Source organism: Poecilia reticulata, linkage group LG16 (assembly GCF_000633615.1).
Source record: "Poecilia reticulata strain Guanapo linkage group LG16, Guppy_female_1.0+MT, whole genome shotgun sequence".
In the NCBI taxonomy this organism is placed as follows: Eukaryota; Metazoa; Chordata; class Actinopteri; order Cyprinodontiformes; family Poeciliidae; genus Poecilia; species Poecilia reticulata.
This window is the reverse complement of record NC_024346.1, coordinates 10,692,992-10,704,897: the sequence shown is the minus strand read 5'-3', so window position 1 is coordinate 10,704,897 and position 11,906 is coordinate 10,692,992. Positions and strand designations below refer to the sequence as shown.

Here is an 11,906-nt window from a genome sequence, read left to right as displayed (position 1 = left end):
CTTACTTTTGCTAAAATGCAGATAAAAAATATATTTTCGGGATAGTATGACTGAAGGACAGTGAGTCTCAGTATTCATTTTCTCCTGTTAGTACCAACTGCACAYGCTCAGGATCAATAGTTGCAAACAAGAAGGACGAGACATACATAAACTCATTCGGTTCCTGTGCATGTGGTACAGTCCTAAATCATCAGAGTCCTGCAATGAGAATAAGGAAGACAGGAACAGTAGTTAATATTTCACCAATTTCTTGTTACTTAAAAAAAAACAGACTAAAACTTACCACTGTTGGGATGTGTGCTCCTGTCCTCTTGAAGCCTTTATACCTTTCCTGATTCCTTTAGTTTTCCCACCAGGTCTTCCACTGTCTCCACCTTCATGCCTGCTTGCCTCTGTGGGGGGTCCTCAACCCTCAGCACCTCCAGTTTTGATGTGAGGTTCACACCCAAGTCTGCAGGCTTCACATTAGCAATCTTCTTCTTCTTCGCTTTCTGAAAGAAAGAAATAAGAGTTGGATTAAAACAGGTGAGAAACAAGTGATGCTTAGCATTAAAAGATTTAAACTAGAAAAAAATGTATATACTCAATTTGATAAACCAAGACAAAGGGTGCAGAACTATAAAGTGAAAGAAGAACGACACGAGGTTTTCACAAATAAAAATCTGAAAAGTGTGGTGCGAGTTCTCCAGAGAGAGTACTTTGTATAATCATATTTTACTTTAACTGATCTATAAAATGAAATACAGAGAACACTCAGCAACATTATCTAACTTTACTCAAAATGGCTGACACAATGTTTGCATTTTTCCTGTCTTTGTGAACACAACTTCCTGCTACCTACCATAATATTAGGCAGGGTGGCATATCTGGGGGTGTTGAGTCGAAGGTCTGCAGTCAACACTGCTGGTGTGTTGATCTTTATTGTTTCCAGCCCACCATCGATTTCTCTGACCACCTTAATTTTATCTCCATCCAGTGTAACCTCTGATGCAAAGGTACCCTGGAGAAGGAGAAGACGGCACATATTCACTGGAACAACGCTGCTAAAAATTAGTCCATCAAAAAWCAGAGACACCTGCCTTTCAACACAAAGGTGCTGTGAAAACTGAAGAAGTCAATCGGTTGTTGCTATACACCATCTGCTGGTGCATAGGTGGAACTACAAAGCTACTTGTACATACCTACTCATCTCCTCTTTGGGGCATAAACTATGAAGTGATAAAAAATAAATAAGCATTTACTCCCACACACAGATTTATAAATAGCTGTAAATAATCTTGTCCAATCATCAGATTTGTTTACTGTGAAAGCACTACGGTAATAAATGTATGTTGGTAGCAAGTTGTGCTTTAATAAGGAAAAAGAAATCATCATTGGACAACAAGCTGAAAGTTGGACCTAATCAGCCTTTGAGCAGCTGTGTTGATCTGAGCAGGAACACTGTAGCACTAACTGACCAGAGCCAGTCTCTGCTCAACCTGATAAGGTCCTGTGAACAAGCAGCCAACCTGCTTCTCAGCACTGACACAACACACTTGATTTATTTTAATCTCACAAATAAAAATAAGAGACGGATTTGTTAAAAATGTATTTCATTTGCCACTTACCTGAGGCCAGTCCAGTAAGGCNACATTAATGCGTTGCTTTTTAAATAAATCCTTTTAAACAACGACCATCTGCATGTGACGGTTTTTATATATCCTATGAGAATGAAGAAAGTACTTTACTCTTTTATAACTGCTGCAATGACTTATTCCTGAGTAATTGGTGGTTGTAAGATTATTTATTTAATTATTAATCTGCAAGCTCTCATACTGCTTTGGAGGCAAAGTGATGAACGATGACAGTCATTTGCTWTAAACTAAAGGTCACCTAATTTGAATGTTACCTAGAAAAAGACATATATGTTGTCCTGTTTTGCATTAGTAAAATCATTGGACCAGCACAATGTAATTCATACAGAAATACAGTGTAGATGTTGGATACTGCCTATGAAGCTTGACGTCATATTGCTTTCAAACAAAATCTTTGTGAGATCAAATCTKAAAATAACAGTTTTTTTCTTTCACTAAATCATACTTCTGAAATGTAATTAATAATATATAAACCATGGAAAGCACATTTACATGTACTGTCCATCTCCAGCTACTCACATTTGGACCCTGCTAWTWTACATAAAATATGTTTACTCACATTTTAATTTACTTGAATGTCAGGCACAGAAAATGAAATGTGAACTAATTTTAATACAGTAGGCAGAGCAAYTCATTTCAATCTGAATTRAGCTTTTTTATAAATACGGAGATATTTATGGYAAAAGTCTCGCACATCCACCTCACAGAAGTTCTAGYATAGGTCTTAGATAAGGAATGAACATTGAAAATCTAAAAATATATTTAGATTTTAAAGATGTTTGATCCAAATGAAACCTCCAGACATCCTAGGCCCAGTATCTGAAGAGACAACCTTGGAAGTCTTAGATATATTTTCCAAATACAAAATCTTAGTTGCAGCTATAACCCAACTTTATGATTTTGTTTATTGGGTTTTTTATTGGGTCAGTGTCCTAAATGAAGAGTCTAGTGGGCTTCTTAGCACATGTCTTCAATATTCCACTGGCAGGAGTTCAAGATCATTTTTCTTAATCTTGTGTTCTTTACATAAGAGAGCAATTTAATAAAGTGTAAAGCAAAATGTTACCAGTGTTGGCTAAAGAACAGATTAGGTGTTTGCATTTATCTGCATGCTCAGGTTTTATTGTGTATTCCACCTTAAGGTGTTGTTGACTTGTTTCTGACAAAACAACATATTTCTGATATCTGCAAACATCCTGATTTTATTTGTCCTCAAAAGGTTTTCTAATGACATCATTGGGGGTTTCCTTGGCTGCATTTTGCTTTGAAGTGTCATTTCCTGCTTGTTTCAACGTGGGCCTGCCACTCTTCTGCACTCATGCATTCTGTAGGCACACATGTAGAATATACCTGTAAAGCAAACATGAGTTGTAAAGACAGAATTATTAACCACACTCGGCACTTTTCACAACATGGATGTAAAGATAAGAGAAAAAAAACCATGTACAACAAGAGTGAAACAGTATGTGCAGAAATGTCCTTTGATTTAACATTCAGGTGAGATGGAAGTGATCTGGAGGCAGACCTTCATAGTTCTTAGTAAGAGACGCTGGGCATTCTGGGTTTGATGTCATTTGGTTTGAGTTGTTACTTTCATTTTTAAAAGAGTTCACTTCCATAAGGACAAAACAAAAGAGACGGGGGCAACAGTTGTGTGTTGGAAACACCCGGGCACAGTATTCTCAATCTATATCCGTCTCCACTTGAGCCCTTTAAACAACGGGCATAGCAGGGGGCAACAGTCGTTGCTCTGTTGTGAATGTTTTCTTTTCTCTTGTTTTGGCTTAGATTGGTTTAGCTTTTTTTTTTTTATTGGATTTTGTTATTTCTGACTCCTCATCATTCCCATCTTGCTTGACAGACATGGTGCGGAAGTTATTTACATGCTTAATGTGAAATCTTATCACCAGTAAAACACAATATTTCAACAAATATTTGCATCTTGAAAGTGTTAACCAACCTGCAAAGAAGGTCATGAGCAGAGCCACCCAGCCAAGTATGTAGGACCAAGAGAAACGCCAGTCACCAAAACGCTTGCCCAGGAAGTTCACCGTCACTCCCGTGTAAATGGCCATTGCAAGCAGGACAAAGAGAGCTATTGTGAAGACAAAGATTCATCATAAGATGTCTATCCTTAAAATTAACAGTCTCTTCATTTGACTGTTACCTGGCAACTATAAGATAAACAGATGCCAATGTTCTGATTTCCATTCTATCCTTCGATAAATGTAGCAACAAACAAACAAAAAAAAAAAAAATGATGGGGTTTGCATTTTTGTTGTAGTAACTATGACTTACTTGAAACAAAGAACATGATGCCTGCAGCAAATGAGCGGTTGAACCTCTCAAAAGCAGAGAAGTGAGCAAAGGAGAGGATTCCTGCGATGATGCCAGCAAAGCAGGTCATGGCGGACAGGATCATGAAAGCTCGAGTGGCATTCCAGTAAGCTAAGCAGGAGAGGACAGGCTTAAGAATGAGTCCATGCAATCTATGCACAAAAAGGAAATCACTTAGTTTGACTAGGCAGCAAATGCAGTTTAAATAAATTGTTTTATTTCCAGTCCCTGTGATTCTTTTTAATGAATCCTATTCTTGTAAGATCTTTAAGTGTAGCTAAATCTAAAATTGATTCAACTCAGTTTATGTGCATAGAGTAAATTCACAACAAAGGTCGTCTCAAAGAACTTTACAAAAATGATTTCATTTCAAACACATCTACATTTCAATTGATCCTAGTTTTGAAATAGAGTGTGCTCAATTAATTACTGATGAATGTCTGCGATGTGTTTTTGTGTGGAAACAGTGTTCCTAATKATTAGTTTTGTGAATTTTCTGGTTTGCTGGTAACAAATTAGTAAACAAAACAAGTTTGTATTTCAAACCGTCAACTTTTCAATATTTGAAAAGTTAGACTTTCTCTCTTGGGGATTTTTTATTTTTTTTGTCAAAATCAAGACCTTTTAAATGTTTATCTCTGAGAAGAGAATATGTATTTTCACAATCTGGGTCATGAAAGCAGTTGTGGTTTAAATGAAAATTYCTTGCAGTTTTACCATTTGTTGTTTTAATGTAATGTGCAAACTAATAAACAATTATTAAAAAAAGAGAGATTCTAATGCTCATTATGCAAATGTTTTAGATTTTTAACCTCAAAAATGTTCTTTCTGGAATTGAGTTCATAGCATGGAAAACGGATAACATTCAGACGAAGCACRGCTTAGTGACGTGACTCATCGAAGCTGCTTGTTAAACAACATGTCAACAGGAAAGCAGAAGTCACATAGGCTGGATAAGGATGTGGCTGTCCTTACTCATTGCACTTCTGAGGTTCCATTTTTCTTACAACTTGAARAATTTTATTTTTATTTTAAGACAGTTGGGAAATTATTGCACCACACGTTAAAAGAAAGGGCATTGGGTATAAGCGTTTCAGGGAATGCGTTTAGAACGTCCAACTCACCAATGCTGTCAGTCTGCATGTAGCATTTGCCAGACATGCAGTACCTCCACAGGCCCTGATGGGCAAAGCTGCCCGACAGGCGGTACTGCATCCAGTAGTCTGTTGCTGTCGAGACCACCAGCAAGATGTTTCCCACAATGGCACAAAACAGGCCCCCTCCCATGAAGCTGTACATCATGAGTGACTCTAAGGTGCCAGCAAAGGCTTTGTSCACTGCAAAAAGAGCAAAAGTATGGAAGTTATTGGTAAAAGTGAACCTAGCAAATGTATAAACTCAAGTCGGATGCAAGTCGCTTATCTAAAGACCTTATACTTGGGTCGTTGATAAAATCATAAGACTTGGAAGTTGATTCGAACCTTAGTACAGTGACTCATCATTTCACTTGAATATGAAAATCGTTTAAGTGGAACCCAGGCGATATCTCAGACTTAACAAAGTATGTTATTTTAAACAAAGGCTGTTTATATATTTCCTGAATTAACTATTARCTTTGTTAGTCATCAGTTGGTTTGCAATGGCAACTAGGAGAGAGGCAAGGTCATGTGTCACTGGATTTCACAAAATTSACACACCACAATTGTTCTTTTTGAAGTGAAATGGGACTTCTGAAAKCTAAAATTATGCACCGGATATGAAACCAAGTGTTTTAGGTTTGACATCCTGTTTTAAATTATTAAAACCCACCGTTGTGCTTGAAATATTGTAATTCTTGAGTGGTATCTCTGTCATTTTTGATCTGGCTGTGAAATGTCAAATTCAAAAGCCTTTAAAACACGTAAATTTTCTCCAAGACAGCATTTTGGGCAACCAGTAAAAAGAAGACAAAGTGGCACACAAAATAGGTAGCAGTCTATGTTACCACTGCTACTAGCAAAACCTTGTATCAGTTTTGGAGTTCCCTATTAACCAACACATAAGGGTTATTTCCCTTTTTTTATTAAACACAGAACAGCATGATCAAAATGTAAGATTCTAAGAACTCATGCATATTCAGAACAAGTTTATTCTGGTCATTACGTTTCGTACTTCGTGAGAAATTCTGGTGCAGAACTCCTGGGAAGTCTCTGCCAACAGAAGAGAAGTAATTATGCGATTACTTCTCTTCTATTGGTGAACGTGCAAACAAGAAAATATTTCATGTGTTGAAAAATGTTCTGTTTTTACAGTTTAAGGGAATAATATTTAATATACGTCAGCTTTCCGGCTAAGTTCTTGATTAAAAATAAATTATGGGGGCCAGGAAGTAATATTATAGACATTAAGTAAGTTGTTTGAAACACCAACAACCTATAAATAGTAAAAAAAAAAAAAATKTCCTCATAGTTTGTGCCCTAAAACTTGGATAAAATTATACTTTAACTTGAGGTACAAGATTTAGCGTTATTCAGACTTGACAAAGAAAAAAATTTTAAATACAATGAAACGTAGCAAATGTTAACAGTTGCTGATCAAAAACCAAAAAAGAAATGACATTTTAAGAAAGTTACTCAAATGCATAAGCCAGATAATTTTGTGCAAGAAAAGCATAATGATCCATTTTTGGTCAATTTTGTTAGATTGTCGTCACATTTGAAATTTTGCTAACTTACTTGTTTAAGAATAAAAAAACTAAGTGTAGGACTCGGRACATAACCCTGGATTTGCATGCCTTGACWGTGGACTCAAYTTGGGAATTTATRCTTTTATTTGGTATTTGACTCGAGGCTTGAAAAAACGTGTCAGTTCCAAAACAGCTTTGTCCCAGTTCTGCAAATCAGTTGTTTTATTCATGGGTAAAACCAAAACCAAAGGCAGAGCAGAAGCAAAGTTTAGAACTTGGACTTTAATTCTGGTCTTGGTTGTCCTGACTTTAGTCTCGATTCTCTACATTCATGTCTTTACTTGAGATGTAACAGAAGTGGAAAGACATGAGGCTGACTTTTGAGTTTCATCTCCAACACCACACAAAGCTCCACACCGAGTTGACATCATTTCATAATATTTAGATACACATATATATTTTCATTATAGACTTATCTATGCATGTGCTGCATTTTTTCACGAGGAAAACCAAGAACCAAGAACACATTATACAAAACTGACAGAGGAGATGCAAAGACTTCCAGCTAAACTCTTAAAAGCTTCTGAAGGCCTTTAGGGCCCACAGGTAAGGCATAGGCCTGTTGGCTTGAGTGGAGTCAGCCATTGCAAAAAGGAAGACCACTCCACATCAACCTACCTGAATTCCTCAGGATATATGAACCCTCTTAAGTATCAGCCCTTCCTCAGGGAGAGAGTGCAAACCAGGAGTGAGCAAATCGTCAAAGAGGAAGCTGTAGGCTGAATTCCAAAAGGTTATCACCCCAACTTTCTGTTGATGGAGGCAAAATCCCTTAAAACAATCAGCACAGAACAAATGCACTTGAGCTGGTGGGCCACAAGCCACGTGACACATTCACATTGAACAACATGGGAGTCTTTTGGGGAGAGGGGTGAGGGACCGAGGGGCGGGGAGGGGTGATGGTGTGGATACRGGGGAGGCTCTGGGATACGAGGCCACTGCTCTACAGTCCTTGTCTGTTGTTCTATCAGTCATTCTGGAACTGTGGATGTGCAAATGCTTGCAGTACTGCTGTGGTCAATGGAATATGCTGAAGTGCACAGTTTCTTTTAGTGTAGCTGGGGTGTGGTCACAGAGACACATACACGCTTACAACAGACGCATGACCAACTCGCTGATAAAATTACACACTGCATGCGAAATGTGTTAAAATGTGTTGACACTTTATAATGATGTTGCATATGTCGTGCACTGACAGTAAGAAGGCAGAATAATTATGGACTATTCATCCATCCTTACTGTCTTAGCAGAAATGTCATGTGGAAATGTACGTAAAAATACAACCCAGTGACCATTTAGCAAAAAACTATAAAGGTAGAAGTTTTTCTGGCAGTTTTAGTGAAAAAAAAATAAAGGCCCAGTGCAGGATTTCAGCTCTGATCTGACAGAACAGTTTTATATTTAGCAGGTAAGGATGTTGCACCAGAAGCATGACAGGTGGGGATATATAGCTTCTAGTATTGATCATGAATGATTAGAAAAGAATAAAGTCAAATTCGTAAACATGACTCTCTTCTGGGAAAAAGAGGGYAGTCACTTTTCTCTTGCCCATCTCTGACAGTGAGACCCACCCAATATTAGYTTCCACAGGAAGTGAGCAACATGTCTGTCAACTTGTCTCATATAATAGCAAGTTATATTTATATTTTTAAGATGCAGTTGACCTTATTTGTGTCTCATGATAGACTAACTAAAGCTCCTAAACTGGTAGTGATAAAATATTTTTGCTTTTCTGTACACGTTTCTCTTGTATTCTCTCACACTCAACGGTCTAAAGAAAATGTCACCTTCTCTTAGGTCTGGTTCTGCATAGCTGTTCCTCCCCTGCCAACGCTGCTCTTTGTAATAYGTCTTTATTTTTCAAAAGAGCCAACTTTTAAACATGCAGAAAAATGTTTGGAAAACATTCTTCTGCATGCTACGGGAACAACTAATCCATTTGGTCAGATTTGAGATTAACTCGCCTTATTTACCCAAAACTGAATTTAGTTTATATAATTTAACCAATTTTACTGACTGAGAGTTAATGGTCATTGGTTTCTAAAACGATGCCCGATAGATATTGTATGTTTTAGATTTTAAGACCTTTCAACAAGAAAAAATAAATATAAAGCACATTGATGAAGGCAAGTATCACCACTTTGTGTTTATTGAAGGTATCATCAGTTCTGTTTAACTGGACATTCAGACAAATTCATGTCATTCATTACTCCACAGCACCATCTGCTGCACAAATGTATGAACACCAGCAGCAATGTATGTTTCAGCAAGCAAGATGAATTTCCTGATTGATATACTTTATGCAAAGATTAACAGATTATTCAACTTCAGCACAAAAACTTACAAATTAATAAAATATCWGATTTTCTGTTTACCTTTAAATGCAATTTCAAACACTTGGAAAAACAATACCCTGGATTTGCATYTGTTTATATAAGAGGTCAGTTTTGCAAAAATATACACATCAATTTACTCATTTAAACTGTCGTTGCAACTCTGACTGGGGCAGGTGGGACAAACATGGGTAGAGTCGCAGATCTTTCAGACGGAGTCTGGAATAAAGAATACAATAGAAAAAAAAGTTTATTTGAATAGGATTAGTAATTTTCAAAATGTGCTTCCTTTGTATTAGAAAAACTACCTGGTGCAAACTGTTGTAATCAGGAGGAGGCCTAAGCCCTCTGTTCAAAATGTTGTGTGAAACYGYCTTAGGCTGGATGGTTTTCACCTAGAAAGCAGAGATGATGGAAACTTCTGAGATATATTTATCTCTGGGAACAGATGGGAGATCCAACAACGTTAGATAAAATTATCGTAGGGTGGCTAAACTATTTCCATAAAGCTGCAGCCTCATTGAATTCAAAACAGTCATTTAAAATGACTAAAATCAATAACACCATTTCAAGTTATCTGGATTTAGTGTATGTGCTCTGCATTTGTAAAGCAGTGGAGGGTTAGTTCCCCCTTTTCCCATTAGGTTATATCTAAAGGAAGAATTGCGAATGGATAGTGAGGAAAATCTTTACTTGGTACCATCTACATACACCGTTAAAGAATTGTCAGTTCGGGACGTCCATGTTTACTAGAGCAAATAAAAAGAACAACAAATGTTTAAAAGGCCCTATAGCCTGAATTAACAAATATCTGGAATACTGAAAATTGATAAACTTTCAGGAAAACAATCTAAGTTTGGTGTGCCACCCATTTTACAGCCCACCAAGTGTTAGCATACATGAATATTTGCTAATCTGTTGATTCACATGTTTATGTAGGCATGTTATAAATGAATCAAACCTTCTCAACTGCTCTGGAGACTGGATAGCGTGTCTTATTGCCTACACAAACAAAAACAAGCAAAACGATTAATATCTTTCAAACATAATTAAGACATCAACAACTCTAATCCTCCCAGAGAATTGCATGCAAAGATTTATATTTAGTTGTACTCTAAAAATTAATCAATGCACTTTCTGTAAATTATATTGCGAGACATAGTTCCTGATGTGAACAAAATTATTCATCACCCCAGTTTGCTATATACAAACAAATAAGGTGGTTCAACTGGAGGAGTGGGAGGCTGAAAATCCCATTTTTGTGACTTATTGAAGTACGAACCTTGTAACCAGATTGCATTTGGAAGTAAAATTTAGCACAAGAATATTGATACAAAAATGTGAATGTTTCATAACTTTACTTACTTTTTTTCTTGTGGTGGTAGAAAATTAGGAAAATAAGGCCAATTAGTAGGACCAGGGCAAGAATGCTGCATGGGATTCCAGCTGCAATGCCGGCAATGGCAGACCCACTCAAACCATCACCTGAAGTCAGCAAGTCAGGCAGCCGTCAGCAGTTGACATGATACAAACCAATCTGAATTATTTGACAAAACAGATTGCCGTACCTGGGCCAATTCTGTGAACCTCTGATGGCTCTCCATCTGTTAGCCGAGCTTTGGGAATGATTCSAAACCTGTATGTCATGTCAGGATCAAGCAAAAAGACATCTGTACTCCTAGCATACCCAGGTTTCTGCTGAATGATGCGGTATTCTTTTGAACTTCTCTTAGGAACAGAATAATCACCACCGTGGCTCAGAAGATCGGGTCCTTTCATTTGGATGTCAAAACCTTAGAGAAGACAAAAMGTTACATTTTGTTCAACTCCATATTTCAATCATTGCTTTTTTTTTTTTTTATTGGCTAAATTAGTTGATAATTTTAACAATGTAAACAAACCGACATGCTTTTCCTTGACKTTCTGTTCTTAAATGTTTTCCCAAAAATACAGTCTTGCTCAGGTGAAAGCTTCACACGTCGTTCAGTGTTTACACCCCTATATTTTGTGAGAAGTTTCTATATTCAACATTTAGTCAGCATTTTTCCAAGAACACTTCTGCTTAGGTAAACAAACAAAGAACAGGAACGGTGGAAAGTCACATTTTCCAAAGAGATCTTTCTGTGAGMTCAGTTTCTTTCCTTGAGTCATTTCTGCTTTACCTGTAACCAAGGATGTAGGTGGGACCTCCCAGGTCAGCGTGATGATGGTTCCATCTTGATTAGGGAACAAACTGGAATCTGAGATAGTCGGTCCTGGAGAGAGATTTTGGACAGACAGAGAGAAGGGGAGTTGATGGCATGTAAAGACTGGGGAGCTTTGTTTAAAGGGAGAGAGCACTCTCAGGCATTACTTAGCTCCCAACTAAGAGCCCATTGTGAGGTTTTGCCCTAGAAATGCAAGTCATAGAGCAAAAAGAAGGTACATGGAAKAGAATCCCTCAAACCTTTGYATGTCAACATAAGTAYTGGCCGTTTGTAAGCTCATGAAATAAAAAGCATCTTGTGTGGGAATTTTTAAAAACTGCCTCAAATCAACTCCAGGAAGTTGGATTTAATGCTAACAATTTTGATCTTTTTCTGCTRCTGTTACGTTGGGTCTCTTTAGCTGCACCTACTTGCCTGTGTTTTCTCTAAGTGTCTTTAAATGTTAAAATTGGCCAAAGCTAATAAAGCAAATAGCTCACCTCAAAATGTAAAGTGCAATTTAAAAAATCTCAGAYCGATTCATAGCTATGAAAAGTTTACAGGTCATTTTGGACTGCTTATAGGCCTGCCAGTTATTATTGCAACATAAAACATCAGAATTAGATTTAAAAATGGTAAAATTAGTTTCTGATGTCCAATAAACATATTTCAAGGTTTTTGTGGAACACAT

The 11,906-nt window shown here is 37.2% G+C and overlaps 3 protein-coding genes across 3 annotated transcripts in view; all 3 read right to left on the bottom strand.

The window, feature by feature from the left end:
- Positions 1 to 6: 6 nt before the first annotated feature.
- Positions 7 to 1,851, bottom strand: etfb (electron transfer flavoprotein subunit beta). The gene is made up of 5 exons (XM_008431204.1): positions 1,816 to 1,851; positions 1,608 to 1,658; positions 842 to 1,000; positions 284 to 491; positions 7 to 198 (listed from the first exon to the last, which is right to left on the bottom strand). Exons 1-4 carry the CDS (start codon positions 1,849 to 1,851, stop codon positions 321 to 323), a joined length of 417 nt encoding a protein of 138 aa, XP_008429426.1. The 3' UTR covers positions 7 to 198; positions 284 to 320.
- Positions 1,852 to 2,809: 958 nt separating this feature from the next.
- Positions 2,810 to 7,467, bottom strand: lim2.5 (lens intrinsic membrane protein 2.5). The gene is made up of 5 exons (XM_008431062.2): positions 7,315 to 7,467; positions 5,096 to 5,308; positions 3,933 to 4,082; positions 3,595 to 3,729; positions 2,810 to 2,984 (listed from the first exon to the last, which is right to left on the bottom strand). The coding sequence occupies exons 2-5, from the start codon at positions 5,271 to 5,273 to the stop codon at positions 2,923 to 2,925; spliced, it is 525 nt and encodes a 174-aa protein (XP_008429284.1). The 5' UTR covers positions 5,274 to 5,308; positions 7,315 to 7,467; the 3' UTR covers positions 2,810 to 2,922.
- A 1,360-nt stretch (positions 7,468 to 8,827) lies between these two features.
- vsig10l (V-set and immunoglobulin domain containing 10 like) overlaps positions 8,828 to 11,906 on the bottom strand; it is a gene marked incomplete at its 5' end in the record, with an annotated part of 16,916 nt that continues 13,837 nt past the window's right edge. The window contains 6 exon segments of the mRNA XM_017309325.1: positions 8,828 to 9,248; positions 9,338 to 9,424; positions 9,991 to 10,031; positions 10,395 to 10,514; positions 10,598 to 10,822; positions 11,192 to 11,346. Coding sequence (XP_017164814.1) covers positions 9,174 to 9,248; positions 9,338 to 9,424; positions 9,991 to 10,031; positions 10,395 to 10,514; positions 10,598 to 10,822; positions 11,192 to 11,346 — 703 coding nt within the window.